Source organism: Podarcis tiliguerta (genome assembly GCF_965153285.1).
Source record: "Podarcis tiliguerta genome assembly, chromosome: 2".
In the NCBI taxonomy this organism is placed as follows: Eukaryota; Metazoa; Chordata; class Lepidosauria; order Squamata; family Lacertidae; genus Podarcis; species Podarcis tiliguerta.
The window spans coordinates 37,307,485-37,331,976 of NC_139535.1; the positions used below are offsets into that span (position 1 = coordinate 37,307,485).

Here is a 24,492-nt window from a genome sequence, read left to right on the forward strand (position 1 = left end):
TAAGGGACATTCAGTAACATTCCCAAGTTCTGCTTCCCAAATTTCATGCACCAGTTTTCTTAAGCAACAAGTGCATAGGCTGAGACAAGTTAGCTTGTCAACATCACAAATTAATACAAAATGATGGAGTTGCAGACAAGTACTTAGGTGCAAATGTTACAGTTACTACTGAGAAAGAGCAGCGAAACAATGGATTGTCTTCTCTAGGAAAGCTGTGGGGTGTTTTGAGGAAGACATATACTGTGGTACCTCCGGTTAAGTACTTAATTCGTTCCAGAGGTCCGTACTTAACCTGAAACTGTTCTTAACCTGAAGCACCACTTTAGCTAATGGGGCCTCCTGCTGCCACTGCGCCGCCGGAGCACGATTTCTGTTCTCATGCTGAAGCAAAGTTCTGAACCTGAAGCACGATTTCTGGGTTAGTGGAGTCTGTAACCTGAAGCGTATGTAACCTGAAGCGTATGTAACCCGAGGTACCACTGTAGACATATGGACATGGAAGGATTGGCTCTGATGGCATGAACCATAATGTCATTATGGAACATGGCTTGATGTTTACCGTATAGGAGAGAGTTTAAACCTATTAAGCCTTCCATTGTATGTTAGAGAACATAAGCCAAGCTTGCTGGATCAGGGCAATGATTTAATCCAGCATCCTGTTCTCAAAGTGGCCAACTAAATACCTGTGGGAAACGCAGTGCCCAATGCATAAAGGTCCCAAATAAAGTAAAAAATGACTTGAAAAATAGAAAATTATGCTCTATGGCACATGAACATTAAGCTATTGCGGGGTAAAGGAGAGCAGATAACGTGCCAGGTGAATATTCCAGACAGGAAGATCTAGTCTCCTGTCCCCATATCCTTAAATCACCTGAAATGCCAGTAAATGCAAGAAAATATTTGTTTCTAGGTTTTAATATATGCCTTCATTCAGATCACATTCTTCCATCTATGTTCAAAGAAGAAGAAAAAGGAAAGTGCTTTGTGTTCTCATGCTTTGTATTCACAGACCGAACAATATAATTGAAACGTTCATTTATAAATCGTTATCTATAGTCATCTGCCGCTTATCTTGTTAGCAAAGGAGAAATATGGGAGTAGAGAATATGCAGAAATTGGCTATAGGAGGGAGCATAAACAAGGGATTTTATGGTGTCCTTAGGAAAGGATGTATTCCCATCTCTCTTGCAAAATTGTTCACAGACAAGAATATAAAATAGTGCCTATTAAAATTGATGGGGTGCTTGAGACTTGCCTGAACTTAAATCTGTTGCTAGCCCCTTATGGACCCAGTTTCCTGCCCTGCACAACCTGTATGTTTTCTCTTCTCCTGGTTTTCCTAATGCTAGAACACATACGTTCAAAAGACCCTCAGTGTTCGTGTCTCTGGCTTCAGAGCTGGACGTCAAAAACTATAAATTGAATCTAGCTGTGATGAAGTTACAGTAAATTTTAGACTCTGAACTTCATAATCTTACCCTCTTTAGATCTGCATTACTTCAAAATGTGGCAATGTTAGCTGAGAGGGGGTGGCTTCCTCCTCCTGCTCATTCTGCTGGGTTGGGGACTGAACTTGTGCCAGAAAGTCCTGCGCTGACACGACTTCAATGGTTCCTAATCTCTTCCTGGTGTACGTAGTAGCCAGAAAGAGCTAAAGCCCCATGCTGATGCTTGATGAGAGAGGCAGATTTGTCTTATTTGTGGCTGTTCCCTGAGTAGAAGACAGGCAGTGGTGGCCTGGCCTGAGCAGAAGAGGAACCCTGCTTGATTTGTATTGTAGGTCACTGCTTCTGCCGGAGATGCAAGAGCCCAATGCAAAGTGTTTTTTTTCCAGCACAGCATCTATTCAAGCCTTTGAATTTCACGGAATTTGTGTAGGAGGCATGTAGCTGCTGTGTAGCAAATCAGAGCAGTTCATGCCAGAAAATACAGAACAGAATGTGCAGATGATGGGTTTAAGGGTTACTGCTGAGTCCAAAGCTGTGCTGGCTGCAAAAGCGCGGTGAACTGTCGCAGAATGTCATGCCTCTCGGGGGTAGTGGGAACAGACTGGACTGCCTATTTTTAAAGCCTTTCCCCCTGCACTTCTCATTGTAAACCAAGGAACCACATCACCCTGTTTAAGCTCTGGAGCAAAGAAAGGTGGGCGGAGGGAGGGGAGAGAATGGTTATAGTTTCGTTTTAGTAAATTCTGCATTTCAGAATGCTTCAAGTTGTGCCTAGGGACTGTGGAACAGCTCCCCACCCCCCAAATTGAACACTGTCAATGTGCAGCTAGATTGTGCGTGTATATATAAAATCATTGGAGAAGCTTTTAGATATTTTGTCATGCAGTATTTTCCAAACTTGGAGGAGGGTGGGTCAGAACTAAGCAATTTTCGATCTTTTAATGGAGATAACAGCATTACTCTAACCCAGAGCTTTCCATACTTTTCATGCTGGTGACACACCTTTTAGACACGCATCATTTTGCGACACAGTAATTCAGTTTTACTATCCAGCCGGAGGTTAAACTAACACCTTTCCAGCCCCAAGAGGAGTGTGAGGAGCATTCACACAACACACCTACACACTGCAGCCGACACACTAACGTGTCACGATACACAGTTGGGAAGCTCTGCTCTAACCAAAAGCAAGGACCAGTTGATATCTCAGATATCTCGGATTACGTGTCCTTGAGTTCATGTGCAGATTTCTGATCATCAGAGAAGGCAGGAGAAAGCAGGCCCGTGCAGAGCTTGTCTGAGGCCCGGGGTGGGAATCTGTTTCTTGGCATGGCAGTGTATGTCTGGCAGGCCCCTGGTAGATCGCCCTCCCCCTCAGACAGCTTTGCCTTCTGAGGCCTGGGGCAAGTGTACCCGGCTGCCCCCGCTTCCTGCACAGGCCTGAAATAAAGGAACTTAACCCTTTCTCCCCTACTACAGTCCTGAGTGGGAAACGCTTTCCTGAAGCTGATATTTGCTTTTGAGAGGCAGGGAATCTCATATCAATTTCAAATTTGGGGTTTTACTCAAGAAATCAGCTGAGGAACAAAGATTTAATTTCCCCATCTGCACCTTTTCTGATCACATTAAGTACTACTAACAGTTTTTTTAAAAAAGCCTGCAGGCTTTGGGGGAGGGGTGTACAGAGGTACCTTGGGTTACAAACACTTCAGGTTACAAATTCCACTAACCCAGAAGTAGTCCCTCAGGTTGAGAACGGAAATCGCGCAGCGGCGGCAGTGGGAGGCCCCATTAGCAAAAGCGTGCCTCAGGTTAAGAACAGTTTCGAGTTAAGAACGGACCTCCATAACGAATTAAGTTTGTAACCCGAGGTACCACTGTAATATTATTTTCTTGAGCTTTCATAGCTGGTCACACACAGAAAAAAATACACAGCATCACACCACATGCAGGTCACTGTGTGTTAAACTGGACTGGAGCACATCATGGTGTAAGCAGGAGAGGACCATGTTTTGCTTGGTTCCTCCTTTGAGGGGGTAGGAAATTCTACATATGTAAAACTAGCATGTCACAAAGAAGGCTAGGTGAGACCTCCTTGATGTGTGGTGGAGCAGTATTTGATCATGCATTCCCACTTACACATTCTGATGTGCTGCATTCAAGTATTACCCAGATTATAAGTTGTTTATCTACGCCTTAGGCCCTGATATAGTGGCCATGTGTCCTAATTTACAGAGCCCAGTTCTCTATTTGAAGGGTTGTCCACTTTAAAAATAAAGAGCCAAAGGAAGGGAGAGCAGGAACCTGGAGTTTGCCCATCGACAGTTGGTTACCCGCATAGCAGACTGAGCAGGCATGCAGGTCACAGCCTTCCTCACTCTGGTGAGATGTATCATGTTTCTATTTTAAATTATAGAAATTGTTTCTAAATTTGCCTCTGTACATGTAAATAAGCACATGCAAATTGGCACCCAGCCTGCACTGTTGTTTGTGGAGCGCATCATTGTCTTTGGGTTCTTAATTGCCAATCTGTCCAGCAGACATTTATCCCGTATCTACAAGGGGGAAACTCCCCAGCCCCACAGTGCAGATCAATATAGTACAGGTGTAGCAATTCAGCCTGACTTCTGAACTTGGGATTTCTGCTTCCAGAATCTGTGTTGTCTCACATCAAAATGTGGAATATGCATCTCCACCCAAGAGGCCATGATTTAAAGCCGACTTTCTTTCACCTCCCTGGTGCCCTCCGGGCAGTTTTGGACTACAACTCCCATGATTCTCTGCCAACACAGCCGTGCTGACATGGGCAGTTGGGACTTGTAGTCCCAAGCATCTGGAGGGCACCAGGTCATCAAAGGCCAGAGTCGCTGGGCTTGCCAGTTTTCCAATTGAAACTCAGATGTGATTTGCAGTAGCTCCTCAATGATACCTGGAGTTGGAAAAAGGGGGGGGGGAGCACTACAGAATATAGAGCAAATACGCATTGACAGAAATGAGCAAAAAAATATTTTGCGGATTGCAAACAACTGACATAAGAATAGGCTTTTGAGACATCGGTCTAATTCATGTTTACTGCATATGGTTGGGTGATGCTGATAGGAGCTGGCTTATTGAAGTAAAGCGCATCAGAGTGAATATTTCCTTGCTTTTCTGCCTTGTAGGCACATATATTTCTTTGGGTTTGCTTGCTTCTTTATATCCGCCAACATGTATTCCCTTATTGTGACACTTTTATTCCTGAAGTTTTCTGTCCGGGGTGATGGTGGGGTTAGATGCCTCATGCTTCTAAGCTTTTGTTCGTAACACAAGAGCTCTTGACATATTTTGAACGGGACAGAAAAAGTGCTGGGAAGCTGTTCCCCGTGAAGGAAAACTTTTTCTTCCCTATTAGAAATTCTTGGTTGTACAAATTTCATGGATAATTTGGGGGATTCTGATCTGCAGAGCTGGTGCCATAGCTGGCAAGGCTCTTTGAAGAAGGACCAAAGAAGGCTTACAGCCTTCAAATTTAAAACAGAACTCCTACCCCAGATTCGTTCCAATTGCCTTTTCATTTGACTTTTCCCAGTATATCTGAAGGATGCATACCTGCTTCTCTCTCCTAGCTCCTATGTGTCCACCCCTCAGTGGACACAAATTAAGTACTTAGTTTTAAACCAGTCACTCAACTGATAGCTCCTAATCCATATGTTAAAAGGTGGAATGAAAAGCTTCCCAGCCGTTACTTTGAGAATTAAAGTGAGAGACGGCTCCTAGTGTGTCTTTGATCTAAGAACACAAATGTTCAGCTAACCAAGTAATCCTTCCTATACTTGAGTGAAAAAGCTACATGTTGATATTTTCCCAAATGGAGAATGCTGCCATTTGTCAAGGATCTCCAAGGTGTTTTGTGGTGGTGGAATAATGGGGCGTGTTCACATTACAGTGGTACCTTGGGTTAAGTACTGAATTCGTTCTGGAGGTCCGTTCTTAACCTGAAACTGTTCTTAACCTGAAGCACCACTTTAGCTAATGGGGCCTCCTGCTGCTGCCACACCGCCAGAGCACGATTTCTGTTCTCATCCTCAAGCAAAGTTCTTAACCTGAAACATTATTTCTGGGGTAGCGGAGTCTGTAACCTGAAGCGTATGTAACCTGAAGCATATGTAACCTGAGGTACCACTGTACTGCCTTAGAGCACAGTGATGTTGTTTCTCCCTCCCCCAGTGCATTTCATAGTTATTCCACATCAGCACAGCTTCATTGGTGTCAGATTCGTTTCTGTTTGTGTACATACCAGGATGCATTGATGGGCAGGGATGTTGTTGCCCCATGAAAAGGTGTGCACGCCGTACTTCACATGCCCTCTGTCATGTTGCGTGAATCTGGTCCTTCCATCAGAAGCCTAAGTTTTGGCAGTGGGTGATCAGTTATGCTGAGCAACTGGGTTGTACCTTGCAATGGATTGTATGGTGCATCTCCTGTGTTTATATGTATCCTTTGCCCATACCAAATGCATCTGGAATAATATTGGCTGGTTTTGTGAATTTCGAGGGTCATGTAATGGAGGCATTACATGATCCTGTCTAAAGCGCAGAAGGGGCATGGAAATCTGAATCCTCCCACAGAAACCTGAGCCCTCCACCCCCACGTCAATGTCAGCTTCAGCTGGAGCTCCAAAACAAGAAGTGAGGTGGCTGAGAGAAAAGTAGGAAACTATATGTTTTGGGGTAGCAGACAAATGTCAATACATATTATAAGTGTGCAGTGATGAAAGGGCTTTAGGGAAGTAAAGCCAAGGAGGATTTATCTCCTCTCAGCTGGGCGCCCCTACTTTTTCCTTAGCTAGGCTGCGTTCTCTCTTCCTCTCCACCTCACTTCCCACATGATTGCAGTAGGATTTAGCGCTGTCATGTCTACCTTGGCCTTTAGAGAAGCAAGGGGAGGAATGGCAGCTTGTTGTCTTAAGTTGTTTGGTGGAGCGGCGGAATCAAACATGAAGGATGCCGAAGCTTGTAGTATCCTTTCCAAGGGAACTTCGGTGTCAAATCCAAAGAAGAAGAGTGATGTGTTTGTGAGCAGCAAGAGGAACATTTTGAGTGCATGTATGTGCAATATAGGGATGCGGGTGGCACTGTGGTCTAAACCACAGAGCCTAGGGTTTGCCAATCGGAAGGTCAGTGGTTCGAATCCCCACGATGGGGTGAGCTCCCGTTCCTCGGTCCCTGCTCCTGCCAACCTAGCAGTTCGAAAGCACGTCAGAGTGCAAGTAGATAAATAGGTACTGCTCTGGCGGGAAGGTAAATGGCATTTCCATGTGCTGCTCTGGTTTGCCAGAAGTGGCTTAGTTATGCTGGCCATATGACCCGGAAACTGTCTGCAGACAAACACCAGCTTCCTTGGCCTATAGAGCTAGATGAGTGTGCAACCCCAGAGTTGTCTGCGACTGGACCTAACTGTCAGGGGTACCTTTACCTTTACCTAGGTGCAATATATTGCTATGCTACCCCTGCTTCTCTGAAGGATAAGAAGGTCCGGCGAACAATGTTTATCCCAGTGCAGTTTCCTCTGGAGGCAGATTACTAGAGGTTTGTGGCTTTTGCAATATTCCAGTTTATTTTACATAATAAACAAGTTGTGCATAGGAGGCATATCCTCCTATTGTTTGCTTTGATTTGGCGGTAAAATGCAGGTTTTCCTGGGGAAAGTGCCAGAAGAAACAAAAAACAACCAACATTTGGGCATGGAACTCCAAATCCCAAAACTGTGCCTACAGGATGCAGCACAAAGGGAAGTTCAGAGGACCCCTTTAACACACCAGCAGACAATCAGAGATTCATTGCTTTCACATTAGATCTCCAGAGACTGAATTGGATATATGTGAGGGGTGTCTGAACTGCTTGTCCAGCTAAAGGGGATGCCCTGTCTGTTTTGGGGACCTGCAGAAATAGTCCTGCTGAATGCTACACAGCAGGAACCCCCCTCCCTCAGCTAACCTTCAAGCTGAGTTGGCAATGAGAATCTTACCTAGGTGACAAGGTTCATGTCAAGTGGTGTTGCCCAAGACCAGAGATAAGGGACCTGGACCTGTATGCCCTCCATTCTCCATGCCAATTCCAAACATGCACTTGTTTGTTGTGTCTTCCTACAGATCTTTAAGCATCTTTCATAAAGCACACCAAATACACTTCTCAGAGTCTTTGCTTGGGAGCGGGGTTGTGCAAAACTACATCACAGCAGTCCATCACTAGGCCATGGGGAAATGATTGATATTGGAGAAACATTTAACAGATCTCTTTTCCCAGCTCCCCATTCTTCTTGTTGTTGGAAGCTGGGTGACCTTTAGGGGCAAAGTATATTTCTGTCGGAGTGGTTTGATCTTCCTTTGACCCTCCTTTGCCGCTCCTAGTATGTTTCTGCTGCAACTGTTCATCTGCTGCTTTTCCTGTTTGTAATTTGCAGGCAGACCCCTACCCTTCCTAATGGTGCTGAGAGGCCAAATTCATTGCTTGTAAAGCATTTTGCAATTCTTACGGTGTAGTCAATACAATCGTGCAAGATATTATTACCCTTTCAGGGCTAGCTTCCTTTTATTGATTATTTCTACATGAATTATAAAAGCTGCTGCTATGGTGGGGTGGACAGTTGGGGGGGGGGGGGTTAGCTGTACATCTCTGCCCTTAGCTCAGCAGTAAGAGATGTCAAGCTCTTGATCGTTCACAGTGCCACATTTAAGCAGACCACTGTGCCGGAAAACAGTTGGCTGAAGCTTTTCAGTAAGAATTGCATGGACAATATGTTAATATGATGTAGCTTAGCTGCGGCTTCTCCTGCTTCCTTCCAGTGTTCCTGTGTTGGAATGCACCATTTAAGAGTTCATGGGGTCTATTTAGAGTCTGTTACTTCCCACTGGCCTGTCCGCACTGATGGATTTATGTACTGCCAGTAGATCTTGAAGTCCCTGCCCTAACACCATTGCTCCACCTTCCTCACCCCAAATAAGCAAACTGATACAGACTTAACTCAATTTGCCTTTAAAACAACAACAACAACAACAACAATTTCAAAATAGTACTGGCAATACACCTTGCTTCTGCTGACTGGACCCTAATTTGAGCCAAGTCAGAGATGTGTCTTCTCTAAGTTCAGAACTCTATATTTAAACCTGGCACAGAACTTACCCCACTCTGTGACCTCATTGAGACATCACAGTTAACCGTGGTTTCCTTCACTGGGAATGAGCCATGGCAAGCCTTATGCTCGCACAGCCAGCTCTCTCCTTTCTTCTTCTCCTTCTCCTGTGAGGTGTTTGGAAGTGGGTAATACAAACCACAGTTCCCCATGACATCAAAACTCAGGGAACTCATTCAACCTCTACTTAGGGAACAAACCAGGATATGAAACTGTGGTTTAGTCCTGGCTCATTTTTGCTTGGTCACATAATGGCAACTCACGCTTTCCCATTGTGTCTGACTTCTGATGGCCTCTCCCCTAATACAAGACAGTGTGTGATGCCATTGCCTTGTGCTCGACACTGCCCTGGTGCTGACGGCTGATTATGTGAGGCTGTGCTGGGGGAGCAGGCAGGAAGTAAACAGGGTTATTGTAGCCTGAATCTGGCGATTGGTTCCTCTACTCTGACTGTCAATAGCTCTCAGAGGTCTCAGGCAGACGTGTTTTCCAGTCCTGAATAAACCAGAAATGCTAAAGATAGAACTCTGGGCCTCCTGCTTGGGAAGCATCTGCTCCCTTCTAAGCGATAGACCTTTCCCTAAACTATACTAGACGTTAGCAGGAGAAACAGACATGGAGAAGAGCAGCAGCTCGATGGCACCTGGTTCTGCCCTCAGTGAGTTCTGCCCCCATTTGGATGGGTGATCTCTGCTCAGCATTGCACATGGGAGTCAGAGCCAGAGGAAGAATAGCCGCCTGTTCACTTTACCTGATATCAGCAGCATGTGGTGTCTGATACTCCTGGCTCTTGGCAATGTTGCTAACGCAAACGTTGCCAATCAGTCTGGATCTTCTGGCTGGGGGAAATGAAAGCATCTGACGCCTTTAGGTTTGTTGCATATCTTTCTATATTCCTCCCTGGAGCTAACACTTCTCTCTTTTTAGTTCCCTCTTAGCTTCTCAGTGCAAGCTGAAATTTTAAAATGAGACTTGAATTGGTGCTGTTTTTATTTATCTGGCATCTTTTAAACAAGACAGCTTGCAGCATTTTAAATAAATTTGGGGCCTTTCCAGGCAACCAATAAAAACCCCTCCATACTTGTTTACAGTCACACCAGTGATTGCTTTGGGTTGGGTGCTAATGGTGGAAGATCTTGCAGTGAATTAAGTAGGGTTGCAGTCTGGAAGGAGATTATAGCCCCCCTGCAGGGCTGATATTTGCATTTATTATTATTATTAAACAGCAGAAGTAAGTGCTGAAACATCAGAGTGGGGAACTACAAAATTCATTCAAAGCATTGGAAGAATGGTAGGGAAGCCAAAGGAAATTCACAAAACAGTGAACCAATGCAAAAGGGGAAGGAGGTAGCATGAAGAACTTAATTCAATCCCTCCTGGATCAGTCTAAAGACCTTCCTAATCCCCCAATCTGTTTTCATAATGGCCAACCAGATGCCTATGAAAAGCCTACAAGCAGGACATAAGCACAATGGCACTTTACTGCATTGTAGACCGTAGACAATAGGGGCCCATGGCACACATGTCCCCGTGTCATTCACAACCGTGATTGAAGTGCTGGAGGCAGTGGGAGAATGCCACGTTCTCAACAGCCAAAAATATGCAGGTTTTGGGTGATGAGAAAATGTGGCTTTCCTGCAGTGCCAACATTGTGGTGGGGAAGTTGCCTGGATCCCCTGAAAACAGCTGAGCACCAGCTGTGCCTTTATTGCTCAAGACAATATTCTGGGAAGGCCCCTAGAAGAGGCAGTAAGGCCTGACCATGCAATGCTTTTCTGATATACGGGTGAGGGTTGTTGTTTTTTGCTAATTGTTAAAAAGCTAGCTTAGCTCTGTAGTTGTCATGAATAACACCTTAATTGCATGGCTGCCATTTCCCCTCCCCTCCGCCCCCGTAATAAACTCTGAATCTGTATTGCAGAAGCAACATAGATGCATCTTATTCCTTTTGAACTATATTTGTAAGGTACATAGCAAAATTGTGCCTAATGAGCTGTAGTTACCATGCTCTGAGCTCTGTATATTTTGTATATGTACTCACTGATCCATATGACATGGAACCTGGAACATGAGACAAAGTAAAGGGCGCCCGTTATCATGTAGGACAGGGATGTCCAACAGGTCGATTGCAATCTACTAGTAGATCCCCTGGAGGTTTTGGTAGATCGCGGTCGATCGCTGGGTCCTTTTCCTTAGCATTGGTAAAATAGGATTCACCCCCATCCCCTCACCCAGCTCTGCATTGTTGCACGATCTGCAGAACGGAAGACAGGGTTTACTTGGCAAGGTTGTTTGTTTCCCCAGCGATCTGTTGGTGAGTGGTTGTTCCCCTTTCTCCCTTGATCTTAGGCTTGAATTCTCAAAAACCGGGGGTTTCCTTCTCCCTAAGAGAAGTTCAACAACTTTCCCCTGCACCCCTAAAAAATGAGGCTTCCCTTCCTTAAAAAAAGCTCAAAAAGGAGGTAGATCACTGCCAGTTTTTAATTCTGTGAGTAGATCACAGTCTCTTGGGAGTTGGCCACCCTGATGTAGGATGTAGTTTTGAGATGCATTAGCCCAGGGATGGAGGACCTCAGGCCTGGGGGCCAAAAGCGGCCCTTCAGGCATCTCTAATCCGGCCCTCTGTATTCTCCCCAAGCTGCACCCCTTACTGGTCCTGCTTTGCCCCCTCCTGGAGTTCTTTGTTAACCTGACGGGAAAATGTCATTGAACTCTGATAATGCCTCCTGCTCACCTGGATGGAGATACAGAGCGGGGAGTGCGAGTGCGAGTAGAAACAAGCCTACTGTGCAAAGGTCACACTTTCCTTCTTTGCTCTGCCCATGTTGTCTCTGGCCCTGCCTACAACTGGCGTGTGCCCAGAAGGAAATGTGGTGGAATGAAGTTCTCCATCCCTGGCTGGGACTGTGTATCTGATGGAGCTCTGAATCTAACAGGTGCAGCACACCCTGCAAATGGGCACAGACTTTTAACACCCTAATTCCAATGTCAAGGATTGCTTTCTGAACTCCTTCATACTCGTTGCTGCACAGTGGCTGGCGAAAGCTGTGCTGTTTCCTCTACAATCGCCCAATTTCATTTCCTCTACAATCGCCTGATTGAATAGTTTGCTCTTTCGGTTAAACAATAATAACTTACAAAACATTGTTGGCAGGCAATATGTCGGCGACAAAACGGTTCAAAACATAGCTGCAGTGTGGCGAAATGCCACCTGTGGGCACTGCATGGTGCCTGAGGTTCCCTATGCGTGTATTTACATGGATATGTGCCCTAACGATAGGAGTCGCTCAGGTGAGGTTTAACTCTTATAACCCATGAAGGGAAGCAGCTGGACCCTGAGGAAGGGCAATGCTAGCAACTCTCACTGCAAACACAAAGCATCAGGGGGGGGGGTACCAAAAAACAGGGACCGGCTGTCCTTGATGAACAAAGTCTGTATATACCAGCTTTTTTATCAGAATGGAAAGGAAATAGGCCTGGTGGTGTGGGAGTGAAAAGCCTTGCTCTGACTCATCAAGAAGCAAAGAAGGGACCGCAGGATTTCCTTGAATTGATTCCATCAGCTTTTCCTTTGAAGTGACAGAACAGGTTAATATAGCACTTGCTGGCCTCTGTGTATCTGAGGTGCTCTGAACTTCCTGATTGCAGGCTATGTGGTGATTCATTCATTTTTTATCTTTTTAATGAATACTACTGCTTTGTGATGAGTTTCTCCTGCCTTGAGGGGAAGAGGTTTTATGTTTCTAGGCTGATAGGTATTTCCTGTCTTGGGGGTGTTCCTTTATCTGCCCCCTAACTACCTTCATGTTAAAAAAAAGCAATTTCCTGTATTATTGAAAGGTATTGGATACTGATGTGTGCCAAGTCATCTGTCCTTTGATTTCTAAACATGCACTTATTGAATAAGTTCCCACCTAAGGTGGTAAAAGGTTGGCAATGACATACAGTTTCAAGCACATAAATTGAACGGTAATAATTTTGCAGAACAAGGAGATCACAGTTTCATTTTTTCTGCTCACAATAGTTTCTTTTTTTTAGATTTGCAAATGTGCCCCTTGGCGCAAAGAGGCTGGAACTTTCTTGAATTCTGAAAGTTTTCCTTTCCTATCTGTTGTCTCATGGAATAGAGTTAATTGCCAAAGAGCTGAGTTGCACTTACTAGGTCAAAGCAACAATCACTTTCTGCAAACTTTGAAGCTCATTTGCATGCCAGTGTAAGCTAACTTTACTAAATTTGAGCAGCTGGAAAGCTCAGATCTAAAGTCTTGCAGAGCTTAGTCTGATGCTATCTTTCTAGCTGTTCAGCTTTAGCTTAAGTAATACTTAATTAGATCATTTGAAACCAATCTAAACAGGAAATGCCAAGATTACAATTTACAAAGAGAAGAGAATTATGTTTGTATATACAGCTTCAGTCTCAATACTTAATCTCATAATGTGAGGCTTTAAAAATATGTTTTCCTATAGCCTTCATTTAGGAATGTGATCTGAATGAATATTAGATGTTCTTGTTTCTACTTGCATAATAGGTGAAGTAGTGAAAAAGAGAAATAAAGAACTATAGGAAAACTTGGAGCCATAAGATACAGAAAAACATAGAAACAAAGTGACATGAGGCTTTGGGGGGGCCATGAACTGATGGGGGGAGATTGACATCACACTTTGACTTGGGGATGTGAGAAAGCACCCCACTTGACCTTGTAATTCGTCCCCCATGCAAAGCTGTTTGCACACCCTAGTGGATGTTATATCTGGCTCCCAGTACACATCTAGATAGCAACATGGAAGAAATGCTGTTGGGAAATCCCTGTAGCCTTGGTGAACCTGCAGTCCAGTCTGTAAGTCTTTCTTACAAAGATGTGTGGACAAGCAGTCCAGACTACTGAGGAACAACCCCACCAACTCTCAAGGGTGCCATGTTCACCTCAGTCCTTCTTGTCTGAGATGCCAAGAAGCCACAGGGTGCCAAAGAAATGCTGGATTCAGGGCCAGAGCATGACTCCCCAAACCCCACGTGTCTTTTTTTTTAAAAAAAGAAGAAGCAAAAAATCTACCAAGGAGGGACAAGACTTGGTTCAGACTTCTGAGCAGTACACCAGAGTAATAAAGGCTCAGTTTAACTCTAGCAGTTGATCTGTCCTGGAGCTATCCATGGTCCTAGCAACTGGTCTAATCCCTTGGCCCTGAACCCTGCTTGCTCCAGCTGTTCTACAGCAGCTCCCCTGCAGTTTGTTCAGCTTCTGGTTTCTGCTCCCTGTTACCTTAAGCCTCTCTGCACTGCTCTATCCCACTCTCAGCAGACATTGTCTTTTCACTGTTGACCTCAAGCCATCAGGAAAGGATGACGGCAAAGATGGAGGGGTGGAGGGGGACACTGCAAGCACATTTGCCATATCATGTGAAACAGCACCGGAGGTACCCCTTCCTTTTGAATTTTCAAGGGTGGCATCGATGTATAAAGGTTTGGCAACAGAAACTTCTGAATAAAGTTGGGGATATTGATGTGCCCTGAGTGTCCATATGTGTTTGAGCAGAGCATGAACACAACAGCACACACTTTGTAGCCTGGCTAGTGTCCTCGTTGGGACGACTTGAGCAGAAGCAACTTTAAATGTTTTTGTTTGTTTGTTTGTTTTATAGATACAGTAGCCAATGCTTCAGGTCCTTTGCTAGTGGAAATTGCAAAGACTCCCGGCTCCGCACTAGGAATCACACTAGCAACAAACACCCATCGGAATAAGCAGGTCATAGTCATTGACAAGATCAAGCCAGCCAGTGTGGTAGACAGGTATGAAGCCAAACTCTGTTGGGTCTTCTCCCATCTCTACTTTGTTTCCCCTTTCCTCATACTTTAAATCTTTCCATCTCTTGAAACTAATGGGGCAGCGGAGGGGGGGGTAGGGTGGTATTTGAAAAATGCATCAATATAAGGAATATGTGTCATGAATAAGGAATATCCAGTATATTCAATGGAGTTGGGGTGCTCAACAGCATAGGGGCAGGGTTTTCAAACTGTGTCCTGGCGAACTGTGGATTTCTGGATGGGATGAATAATGGTAGGCAGGTTTCTCTGAAAGACCAGAGTACCAATTTTCTAACGCTATGTGCAGACACAGGGGTGTGTTTTAGGGCACTAGTTTTCGGCCCTTTCAGTTCTGGGACTCACCTTTTAGCCTAAACAAGTCCTTGGGGACCCACCTCATGTTTTTTTTAAGCCATATATTTATGTGGTGGACAGTGTACCTGAGGTTAGCCTGCAACTTGGTAGTGGCTCCAAACCCATCAGTTGAAGACCAGTTGTCTAGAATGCTTACTCAGGTAACATAGGACAATGGCAAGGCCCAGCAGACCCAGGCGAATATCCTGTGTATATGCCCCTAGTGTATATTGCGTTTCTTAGCAGGCAAGTTATTGTGGAAAATTGTCATTTCAAGACTGAATATTTGCAAACCACTGACAGAAGTCAAAAAGAATAAAGAGTCTTTTGGTACCCTAAAGGCAAACACCCCCTGCCTTTCATTTTCCTCTGACCTCAGTGCTTTTTTTCTAAAAAAAAAGTTTAGATGTACTCTCATTTTCCTACTCATATTGAAATACTGCCCCTCAATGAGGCCAAACTTAAGATTCACAAAATGTTTAGGGGTATGCGTGCTCTGGTCCATGGGGTCACGAAGAGTTGGACATGACTAAATGACTAAACAACAATGTGTACCCCTGCGCCCCCCCAGAAAAAAGCATTGTCTGACCTCATTGTTGACGCTCCCTCTTGCTCAAAAAAAAACCCAAACCCATGAGTGTATACACACTTTAACTCAGGATAGCCCTTAATCAGAAGCATGAAGTTGACTTCACTCCATGGAAGCATGGAAGTACTCTTTCTTCTTTCCCCCTTCTATAGCAGTGATTTTCAGCAGTTCCACCTTGAAAGAACACTCTTTCTTTTTTGCTGCAACCAACTGACACAGCTACTGCTCTATAAATTGATATAAGGCCAGCACTGTAAGACACAAGTGCCAACAGAAGCATGTGACAGTGCTGTTGCAAGTGAATTCTCCATACCATCTTGTTAAAGATAACCAAATTCAGTTTGTTGGAGATTGAATTGTTGTTGTTTAGTCGTTTAGTCGTTTAGTCGTGTCCGACTCTTCGCGACCCCATGGACCAGAGCACGCCAGGCACTTATTCCTATTCAGGAGATTGAATAGGCCCCAGTGAATGTGTCTCTATGAGCATAACTTTAAAAAATTAATTTGGGAGTTTCTGTTTGAGATCCCAGTTGATGCATGGAACAGTGGTTTTCCGGCAAAGACTGAGCTCCCATTCAGTATGTCTTCTTGTACACTTTATTTGGCCCTTTACAGGTGTGTTTTTGTTTTGTGTCCCATAGAGAAACTCATCATTTGTTGTTCATGTTTCAGAGGTCTTGTCTCAAAGTATTTTAGTGGGGGAATAATTTGTTTCCCCAGTGCTTCACACTTCTTTACCTTTCCCCCAACTTTTTGGTGAGAAATACCATTTCCCCAGCTACCACCCCTTTTGCTGTTTTGAATGCTAATTGAAATGTGGTTGTGTGAGTATACAACCCCCGCAGCCTGGGAGTGCTCCTCTATAGCCCTTTTAGGCAACAAGATGTTAAACACTATCTAGTACCAGGGTGTGTCATTTCACAAACATTTTGTTTTCCAAAACGTTCCTTCTGAAAGGCTGTAAAAGTCCCTATCTCCTATGCGGAACTTGTCTGCCCTGATCACTCAAACTCTTTTTTAAAGTGCCAAATGGCAAAGAATAAAAGCAAATGAGGAGAAAGTTTAGGATATTTATTGCCTGGAAAAGACCCTTGGATACTTAAAGATAATTCTCAGACTCTGTTTGACACATGAATGTTTTCGCTTCAGTTCATAGTGAAGGGTAACTTCATTTCGCAGCCAAGCCATTTTGATAGCCTTTTGGATGAAATCTCTGTGCTTTCATGTGTGTCCAACCAGATGGATCCAAGGCTGGACCCCTGGCATTCTAAATTTTGACTTCAGCTAAATCCCAACAGAGAACATTGCAGGAAGCAGGTTTCACGCAATGGTAAACAGGACTTGGGTGAGGCGTGTGTGTTTGTGTGAATCAGTTAGATTGTGAATTGTTGTAGTGGCAACCACAGATAACTCCTCTGTTTGTTTTGCTCTGTGTCTTCTCCTGCAGATGTGGGGCCTTGCATGTTGGCGATCACATTCTTTCCATTGATGGCACCAGCACTGAACATTGCTCCTTGCTGGAGGCTACCCAACTGCTAGCTGCAACGTCAGAAAACGTCAAGCTGGAGATACTACCTGCACACCAGAGTAGACTCCCCCTCAAGCCTCCAGACACGGGTGTGTGCCAAGATTGATTGTAAGATATGACACAACACTGCTCCCTCTGGGAACTGGCGTGTAATAGCCAAACTGTGTCCGTCTGGCCTTTGCAGAATATCTGTTAGGTTGTGAGAGTTCCTTGGTTGGCATTGTGATCCCATAGAAACATAATAGACTATATTGTGCATTTTTATGGATTTAACTGTTTTATAGGCAGTTTTATTTGTACACTACCTAGGGATTGTCTTTCTTAAGCACTTTATACATCTTCTAAATAAAAAAATTGGATAAGGATGCTAAAAGCAGGTGAGAGGTGATTGAAACCTGGCCTTTCATTGGATCGTGGATCTTCCAAAAAATATTCACACCCAACCAGCTGGATCCAGATTTAATCTGTCTACAAGCATGAATGACTCTGGATCCAACACAATAGTTGTTATTTAAAGACGGTTTTCACAAACTCATATTCATTTAGTCAAACAGGCAGGTAAATATATATCTGGCAGATGTAAAATGAGAGATGTGCTAATATTGACCTTTCAGTAGAGAAACACTGTTCTAGCCAAGGCTGATGGCTAAACCAAAGACAGGTTTAGGTCCTGTGTGTTCTTATACAGTGAAATATTTATTTATATAACACACTGTATCATAAAGATAAATCACAGTGGTTTAAAAACATAAACAATACAGTGGTTTAAAAACATAAACAATACAGTTTATGACAATACAGTCATAAAAAATTTAAAAACAAGTTAAAAGCTAAAAGAAATTAAAAACAAATATTAATAAACCATTGTAGGGGCTGTACTCTTAACTGCCTGCCTCTTTTCAGCAAACATTTAAAGATGGCACAGAAGGTACCTGCTGAATGTCATTACCATCATGGGTGAAGCTGCATCATGAATTAAACCAGGGCTACAACTTTAAATGATAAATCACTTAATTCATATATCTTTTAAAAAAGTTTCCCTGAAAAGATGCTTAGATTAATTCAGCAGGCAACTTTTTGAAAATTACTTAAAGAAAGTGTGGGTGGCAACCATCATTTTAGAAGGGGGATTGCCCACCCACCCCATTTCACATACAGGAGATCATGCTTTTTCTAAGATGCTCCTACCCCATGTTTCCTGTGCAACATCTAAAAACAAATAATTTATGCCTTTTGCTTCAGAACTATTGTGTTTATTCACATGCAAATTTAATTAACTAAAATGTACGGTATGTAAATCTAGATTTATATTTATTTAAGTGAGAGCTAGGCCCTTGGTCAAAGTGTGTGCCCCCTGCATGCTAAAAAGGACTTTGGAATCAGGACCAAAAATTCCTTGACAGGACTAACACTAATAAAAACAACACCCAAAAGCATAAGGCACCAAAAATAGAGTGAAACCTAGTTGTTTATGTATTATTATTATTATTAAACAAATGCTTTTCGAGATGAGAGGGCGTGTCTCAATTCAGTTCTATGTGCATAAAAACAATTTGCGGGAAAAATAACAAAATGCCAAGTGTCCAAAATTGAACCCCATTTGAGCTGGAGACCCTGGGCTAAATGGCCCCTGCCTGCCCCACCCTCTCTGATTGGCCCTATCCACTGGCTTCTGGTTGGCCACTGTAAGAACAGGATGCCATTGGCTCTTCTTATGTTCTTAACTTTCATCATCCCACACCATTGGCCATTATGGCTGGGTCTGATGGAAGTTGGAAGGCCAGAAACATCTGGAAGGCCACAGGTTCCCTATCCCTGACCTATGGAAATCCTGGCATTTGGGTGTTGTGTCCAAGGTGAAAGTTCACACTTTCCCATTCCTCTTTACAGTACCACTTCCTTGTGTGCTAGTGGCATACTTCAGAAGTATTGGTTTGTCAGTTTATATGTGCAGGTGCTTGCAGTCAGCTGGGAACATTATTACAGAAGTTATTTAGAAGTATGGCTTAGTAAAAATGACTATAGTTTCTCTGGCAAAATTCTCAGCGATTTAGGAATAAATTTCCACAAGTCCTGCTTTTCAGCTGATATTGCAGTGAGCAATCTCTCTTAGCTATGGTTAAACTCCAGTTCTTATAACCTTGCACAGTCTGATAACCATCCTTCACGGATGAGATACTCGGCTCTACAAATTGAACTTTCAGAGGCAGCTTAAATGCTGGCAGCGCATGGAGGGCATGGAGTATTTTGGAGGAATAGCACCCCCACGACAAGTGACTCCGCTACATGCCTCTGACCTAAAAAGCCATTTCCCTGCGTGACTCTAAACATCAGCAGTCTATTTTCCCTTCGTCCACTCTCCAGTGGATGCTAAGCTTCTGTGGCCAGTTTATAGAAATATAATTGCCTTGAGTCAGGTGTTTGCAAATGTCTTTAAGCTCTTGTTTCTGGTTACACCAAGACACACAGGCAGCTGCATTCACTATGAAATCAGCAAAAAGAGAATAACCTCAAGCATTTTTATTTTTCAATGAAATGATGTTGAAGAACACTCTGTTCCATGTGTGTGTTGAGAGAGCATTCACGTGCTCTTCTTTGCTAGTTTTTAAAAGTAATGGGGCGGGGATCTTTAACATGGGCAAATAATGTCTGTTGCCATGAACGATATCTTTTAAATTCAGGCATGGTAAAGATTTCTTCAATGGCCAACGAGCCAGAGTTGCTGTTTCAGGCCTTAGCTGATAAGTAAGAGAACCGTATTCAGCACCTTGTGTGGCTCAGGGGTGGAGCACATGTCCTAAATGCAGAAGATCTTATTCCTAGCTCCCTCACTTAAAAGGAACATAGGAAGCTACCCTACTCATAGTCAGATCATTGGTTTGTTTTGTCCCCACTGACTGATAGCATCTCTCCAAGGTTTCAGAAAGAAGTGCTTCCCAGCTGCACCTAGAGATGCCAGGAGCTGAACCTGGGCCTTCCGGTCAGGTAGCAGAATTAGAAAGGACCCCTCCCTAGAAATATATTGATGAGTTGGGCTACAACTCCCATCATCCCTAGCTAGCAGGACCCATGGTCAAGGATGATGGGAATTGTAGTCCAAAAATAGCTGGGGACCCAAGTTTGGAAAACTATGAGTTAGATGATACTGATAGTACAGTAGATACTATGAGAGCCAAGGGTCTAATGCAGTAAAGGCAGCATCATGAGTCATGCATGCATGCAACCTTGTGATTTCCATTTTGAGTCAGCAGTGACTTCTTGCTTCTTGGTTTGCAGAGGATCTCTTAACTGTATAACCTCCTGATAATTAAAGCAATGATTCTCCCGCAAATGCTATCCCCAGTGACAAGTTCACATGCCCACAGATGAGCAGCAGAAATATAGCAGAGGGGCTGGTTAAGTCTTTCCCTGAGGAAAGAAAGTCATGTGGACTGGTCAATCTATGCTGAATCTGGTTAGCCCTGCAAGGGGCCCTGTGCTCTAGGTTGAAAGTCACAAACAGAACTTGTGCAGTCTGTAGACTGCTGTAACCTCTACCAGGATCTTTGAAGCTGTGTGGCTGGGGGGGGGGGAGGCTTTTAATAGCATGTACTTTAGTCCCCCAAACAGACAAAGACTCTGTCCTGATAGAACCACCTGTCCATAGTCTTCTTGACGTTTTTTTTTTCAATAGTGGGATAACCACAAATTCGCTTTGCATGCCATGTATAATTACGCTGTCCTTTTTTCTTTTTTTGTCATATTTCCTGCATCATGCTGGACAAAGTCAAAGTGCAGAAGAGTGACCACCACCATTGCTGGGATCCCTGCGTCAGCTATTGCCACACTCACCATCCAGGGCATTGCAAGACACCCACCTGGAACCAGACATCAAGCCAGGATTACTGCAAATGTAACATTCTCTTGATTTTCTCTTCTCTGTTGATCTGCCCAGCCACAATTTTGCATTCTCTGCAAGCAGCACTGAATCTGCCACATTTCTTGCTCCTGTGGACAAGCCTTGCCCCCTCTCCATTTGTCAAGACATCTCATACTTCTCCTGTTCCATCCAGTAGACCCATGTCTCCAAACAAAGCTATTATGGAAGTTGCCTAGTCTTCCGTCAACTTCTCCTGACTCTACCCTAGCACACCCTTGGTATTCATGGTCATCTGTCTCTCTTCTACTTTTACCTGTCTTGTCCACTGAAAGGAGATTAGGTCTTCAGCCAGGACCCCTTCTGTGCTCCGTATGAAAGCACAACGAACCATGTGGTGTAGAGATGCAATCTTCCACTTAATTCTTTCTAAAAGAATGTGAGTGAGGAGTGGGGGAGTCCCTACGTTGAAAGCTCCGGAGAAACTCCTTCAGCAATGTGGAATTTGGCAGGTTTAGCAGTTTTGTAGGCCGGCAAAATACGCTGGCATCCTGCGTAGGGGTGGGGTGAAGTTTTAACATAACCATTTTTTTAATGTGTTTTGGGGAGGGGAAAATAATTACTAGTAAGCTACACATTTTTGGTATATGTTCAGGCATGTGCGTTGTACACAAATAGGCACGTGTGAGATAAAGGTTGGGGCCAACAATGATGGCAAGAAAGGCTGATTTCTGACACTAAGCCTGTGTTTCTATCCAGCTCTTGTAGCTGCCAGCTTTGCATCTCCCACGATGAACACGTCGGCGTTTGCCTGCCAGAATTCTAATACTCTACCTCGAAGCAACCATCCCATGAGCCCACGGGCCACCATGTTGAGGAGAAGACAAAGGAAGAAGGAGCACAAAAGCTCATGTAAGGGTCACAGGCAGTTGACTAATGGGGGGTGGGTAGGTAGGTAGGCCTGCTCTGCTCGGGGTTACTTGGAATTAAAGTATTCATTACTTAAACTACTGTTGCAGTTCTCTGCTCTCTCTCTTTTTAAAAGTAAATAACAAAAGGTGAATGCATGTCCTTTCAATTCCTCCAATTTTTCTGTTGGGGGTCCCTTGAGTTCCCTGTGGAGCTTTCAAATCCCCCTCAGAAATTGCTAGAAACTTGAAGTTCCCGCCCCTTGCCTCAGTGGTTCCCAGAAGCCATGTGTGGAAGAGTTAGAGACATATTTTTTAATGACTGGAAGGTGCTCAGAGTTAGTATTGGGATCTTTTTTGTCCTTTCACCTTTTAAAGAGGGTGTATCTGGATTTTGGTGTTTCCAAATTGTTGAGCACTATTTCCTCCTCCATCACGGGGCATGCATAACAAGCCCAGGCCTACTGACTGCGTTACTTAGTTCACACACTCCATTACATGCACAGTAGAGCTGAACATGTGTTTCTGTCGGCCCCCCTCAACCACAGTCTTCAGCCTAGTGAATGTGCAGTTGGGAACGATCCCAAAGCCATTCATCAGTTCATCTGTATGGTAGTTTATCTGATGTTAGTTTTCCTCTCTTCAGGTTTCCCTTCCCTCTTTGATCTTTCCTACTGCAGCTTGTCAAGGAGGATGTTGTAACCACAGCACTTCTTATATGTTCTGTGTGCATCTCTCTTTGAGCTCAAAACCTGCCTTAGCTGCATATTTCGTCTCTCTGGGCCACATGGTAATATGATGTTGCCCTCTACAGACTTTCTCTGCACCCCAGACTAGGATTGAAAGGGGTTTGACCAAACAGTTAAGAAACTGGGTTCTGGTGGCAAATTTCCAATGGGTGCAAGCTTCTGGGTTGTTCAGTGAGGAATAGTTTTTGTCATGATTGATATAAAACCTAGGTCCATCATTTGGGGACTGCAGAAGCCTAGTGCTCTGGTAGCAAATAATGTACAGTGGTACCTCTGGTTACGTACTTAATTCGTTCTGGAGGTCCGTTCTTAACCTGAAACTGTTCTTAACCTGAAGCACCGCTTTAGCTAATGGGGCCTCCTGCTGCCACCGTGCCACTGCTGCGAGATTTCTATTCTCATTCTGAAGCAAAGTTCTTAACCCGAGGTACTATTTCTGGGTTATGTGTATGTAACCTGAAGCGTATGTAACCCGAGGTGCCACTGTACTTCAAAATGGAGGAGGGGAGGTGTTGTTTGTAGTAAAAACAGAGCACAAATTGCAGATGTTCCGAAAAGAGTGTATTGCTACCTTGATCCTGTCTCTCTCCTTTCAGTGTCATTGGCCTCTAGCACTGTGGGACCTGGAGGGCAGATTGTTCATACGGAAACAACAGAGGTGATTCTAAGAGGAGACCCCTTGAATGGCTTTGGACTGCAGCTGCAGGGAGGGATCTTTGCTACTGAAACTCTCTCTTCTCCACCTCTCATCCGATTTATTGAGCCTGACAGCCCAGCAGAGAGGTTAGAGACCTTGCTCTTGGGTTTCAAATGATAATGATAGCGTTCCCTTTTGTTAATAGAGGTGTCTCCCCACACGCAGAGGTCACATCTTTATTACCTTCCTCAGAATTCTAATTGTTTGTGACTTTGGGCTGGCACATCCGTCAAGGGAGTAGTAATAGGAAGCCCGTGCCTGCCACAAATTATCTATCAGAGAGACTACCTATTTGTGCTCCGTTTCGACACAGCTTGCTCTATTTCCTCCTCAAGACGAAACATCATCATTCTAGAGGTTTGATGATTTCTTGCTGTGTTATTCAACCTTCTAACAATCAAAAGCATCCTACCATGAAATGGTTACAATCCATTAAAATTGCACTGTAATCATCTTGGTGAGCCTGCAGCTTGATTAACCCAAAGGGCGCACTCTGCTTTATGGTCTAAATTTGACCACCCCTCATATAGCGCCAGAAGGAATAGATTCCGTTGATGTTGCATCTGCCGTCTGAGGAGCAGCAAAGAGCTTGCATCTTCTCTGGAATAACAATTCATTTCGTTCTTCTCAGAAAAGGCACCTGTCCTCATATTGGGTGCAGTTCCAAGAGGCATTAGCCTGCAGGTGAGGAACCTCAGGCCTAGGGTGGAGGGGGAAATGTGGCCCTCCAGATATCTGGCCCTCAGAGCCACATTCCTTACCAGCCCTGCTTGTGCCCTCTGAGAGTGATCTTTGCCTGGCTGGAATGTGTCCTTGGACTCTGGTAATGCTTCTTGATTGCTTCTTGGGTGGAGGATAGAGAAAGGTGCGTAGAGGAAGCAGCCTACTGCTCAAAGGTACCAATTCTCATTCATTGTTCCACCTGCCTTTGCCTCTAGCCTTGCTCACCACTGGCACGTGGCCCCCAAAAGGTTGCCTGAAAGCGAATGCAGCCCTAGGGCTGGAAAAAATTCCTCCTCCCTGCATTATCTGAACCATGCACAAATATATTTTTGCTTTGTATTAGATTGATATGGGTACATGAACAAATAGAGACATGCTGAATAAACGTAGGCTGAAAATGAGAAAGGTAGCAGCATACAGGCAGCGACCGATTTAGGCGCATTTGATATGTCTGTGACCACGCATGCGTGCATCGTCTCAAACCCGGAAGTGACCTGAAAACATCACAAAAAGGGGGGAAACAGGGTGTTTGCAGGCTTTCTCAATGGGTGTTCTGATTATATGCGATTTCACATAAGTGTGCAGTGCCTCAGAACACAAGCCCCACACAAATCGGTCGCTGCCTGTACCTAAGTAGTAACCAACATGATGCCCCTCTCCAGATGTTGTT

The 24,492-nt window shown here is 44.2% G+C and overlaps 1 protein-coding gene across 11 annotated transcripts in view; it reads left to right on the forward strand.

The window, feature by feature from the left end:
* Positions 1-24,492, forward strand: part of GRIP2 (glutamate receptor interacting protein 2) — a 364,422-nt gene that overhangs the window by 299,973 nt on the left and 39,957 nt on the right. For all 11 annotated transcript variants that reach the window (XR_014507912.1, XM_083426937.1, XM_083426935.1 and 8 more), the window contains 5 exons: positions 14,256-14,403; positions 16,809-16,978; positions 20,656-20,781; positions 21,505-21,657; positions 22,999-23,185. Coding sequence is in view for 10 of the 11 variants with exons in the window: in XM_083426937.1 (XP_083283063.1) it covers positions 14,256-14,403; positions 16,809-16,978; positions 20,656-20,781; positions 21,505-21,657; positions 22,999-23,185 (784 nt within the window). In the remaining variant the exon portion in view is untranslated. The remainder of the gene's footprint in view (positions 1-14,255; positions 14,404-16,808; positions 16,979-20,655; positions 20,782-21,504; positions 21,658-22,998; positions 23,186-24,492) is intronic.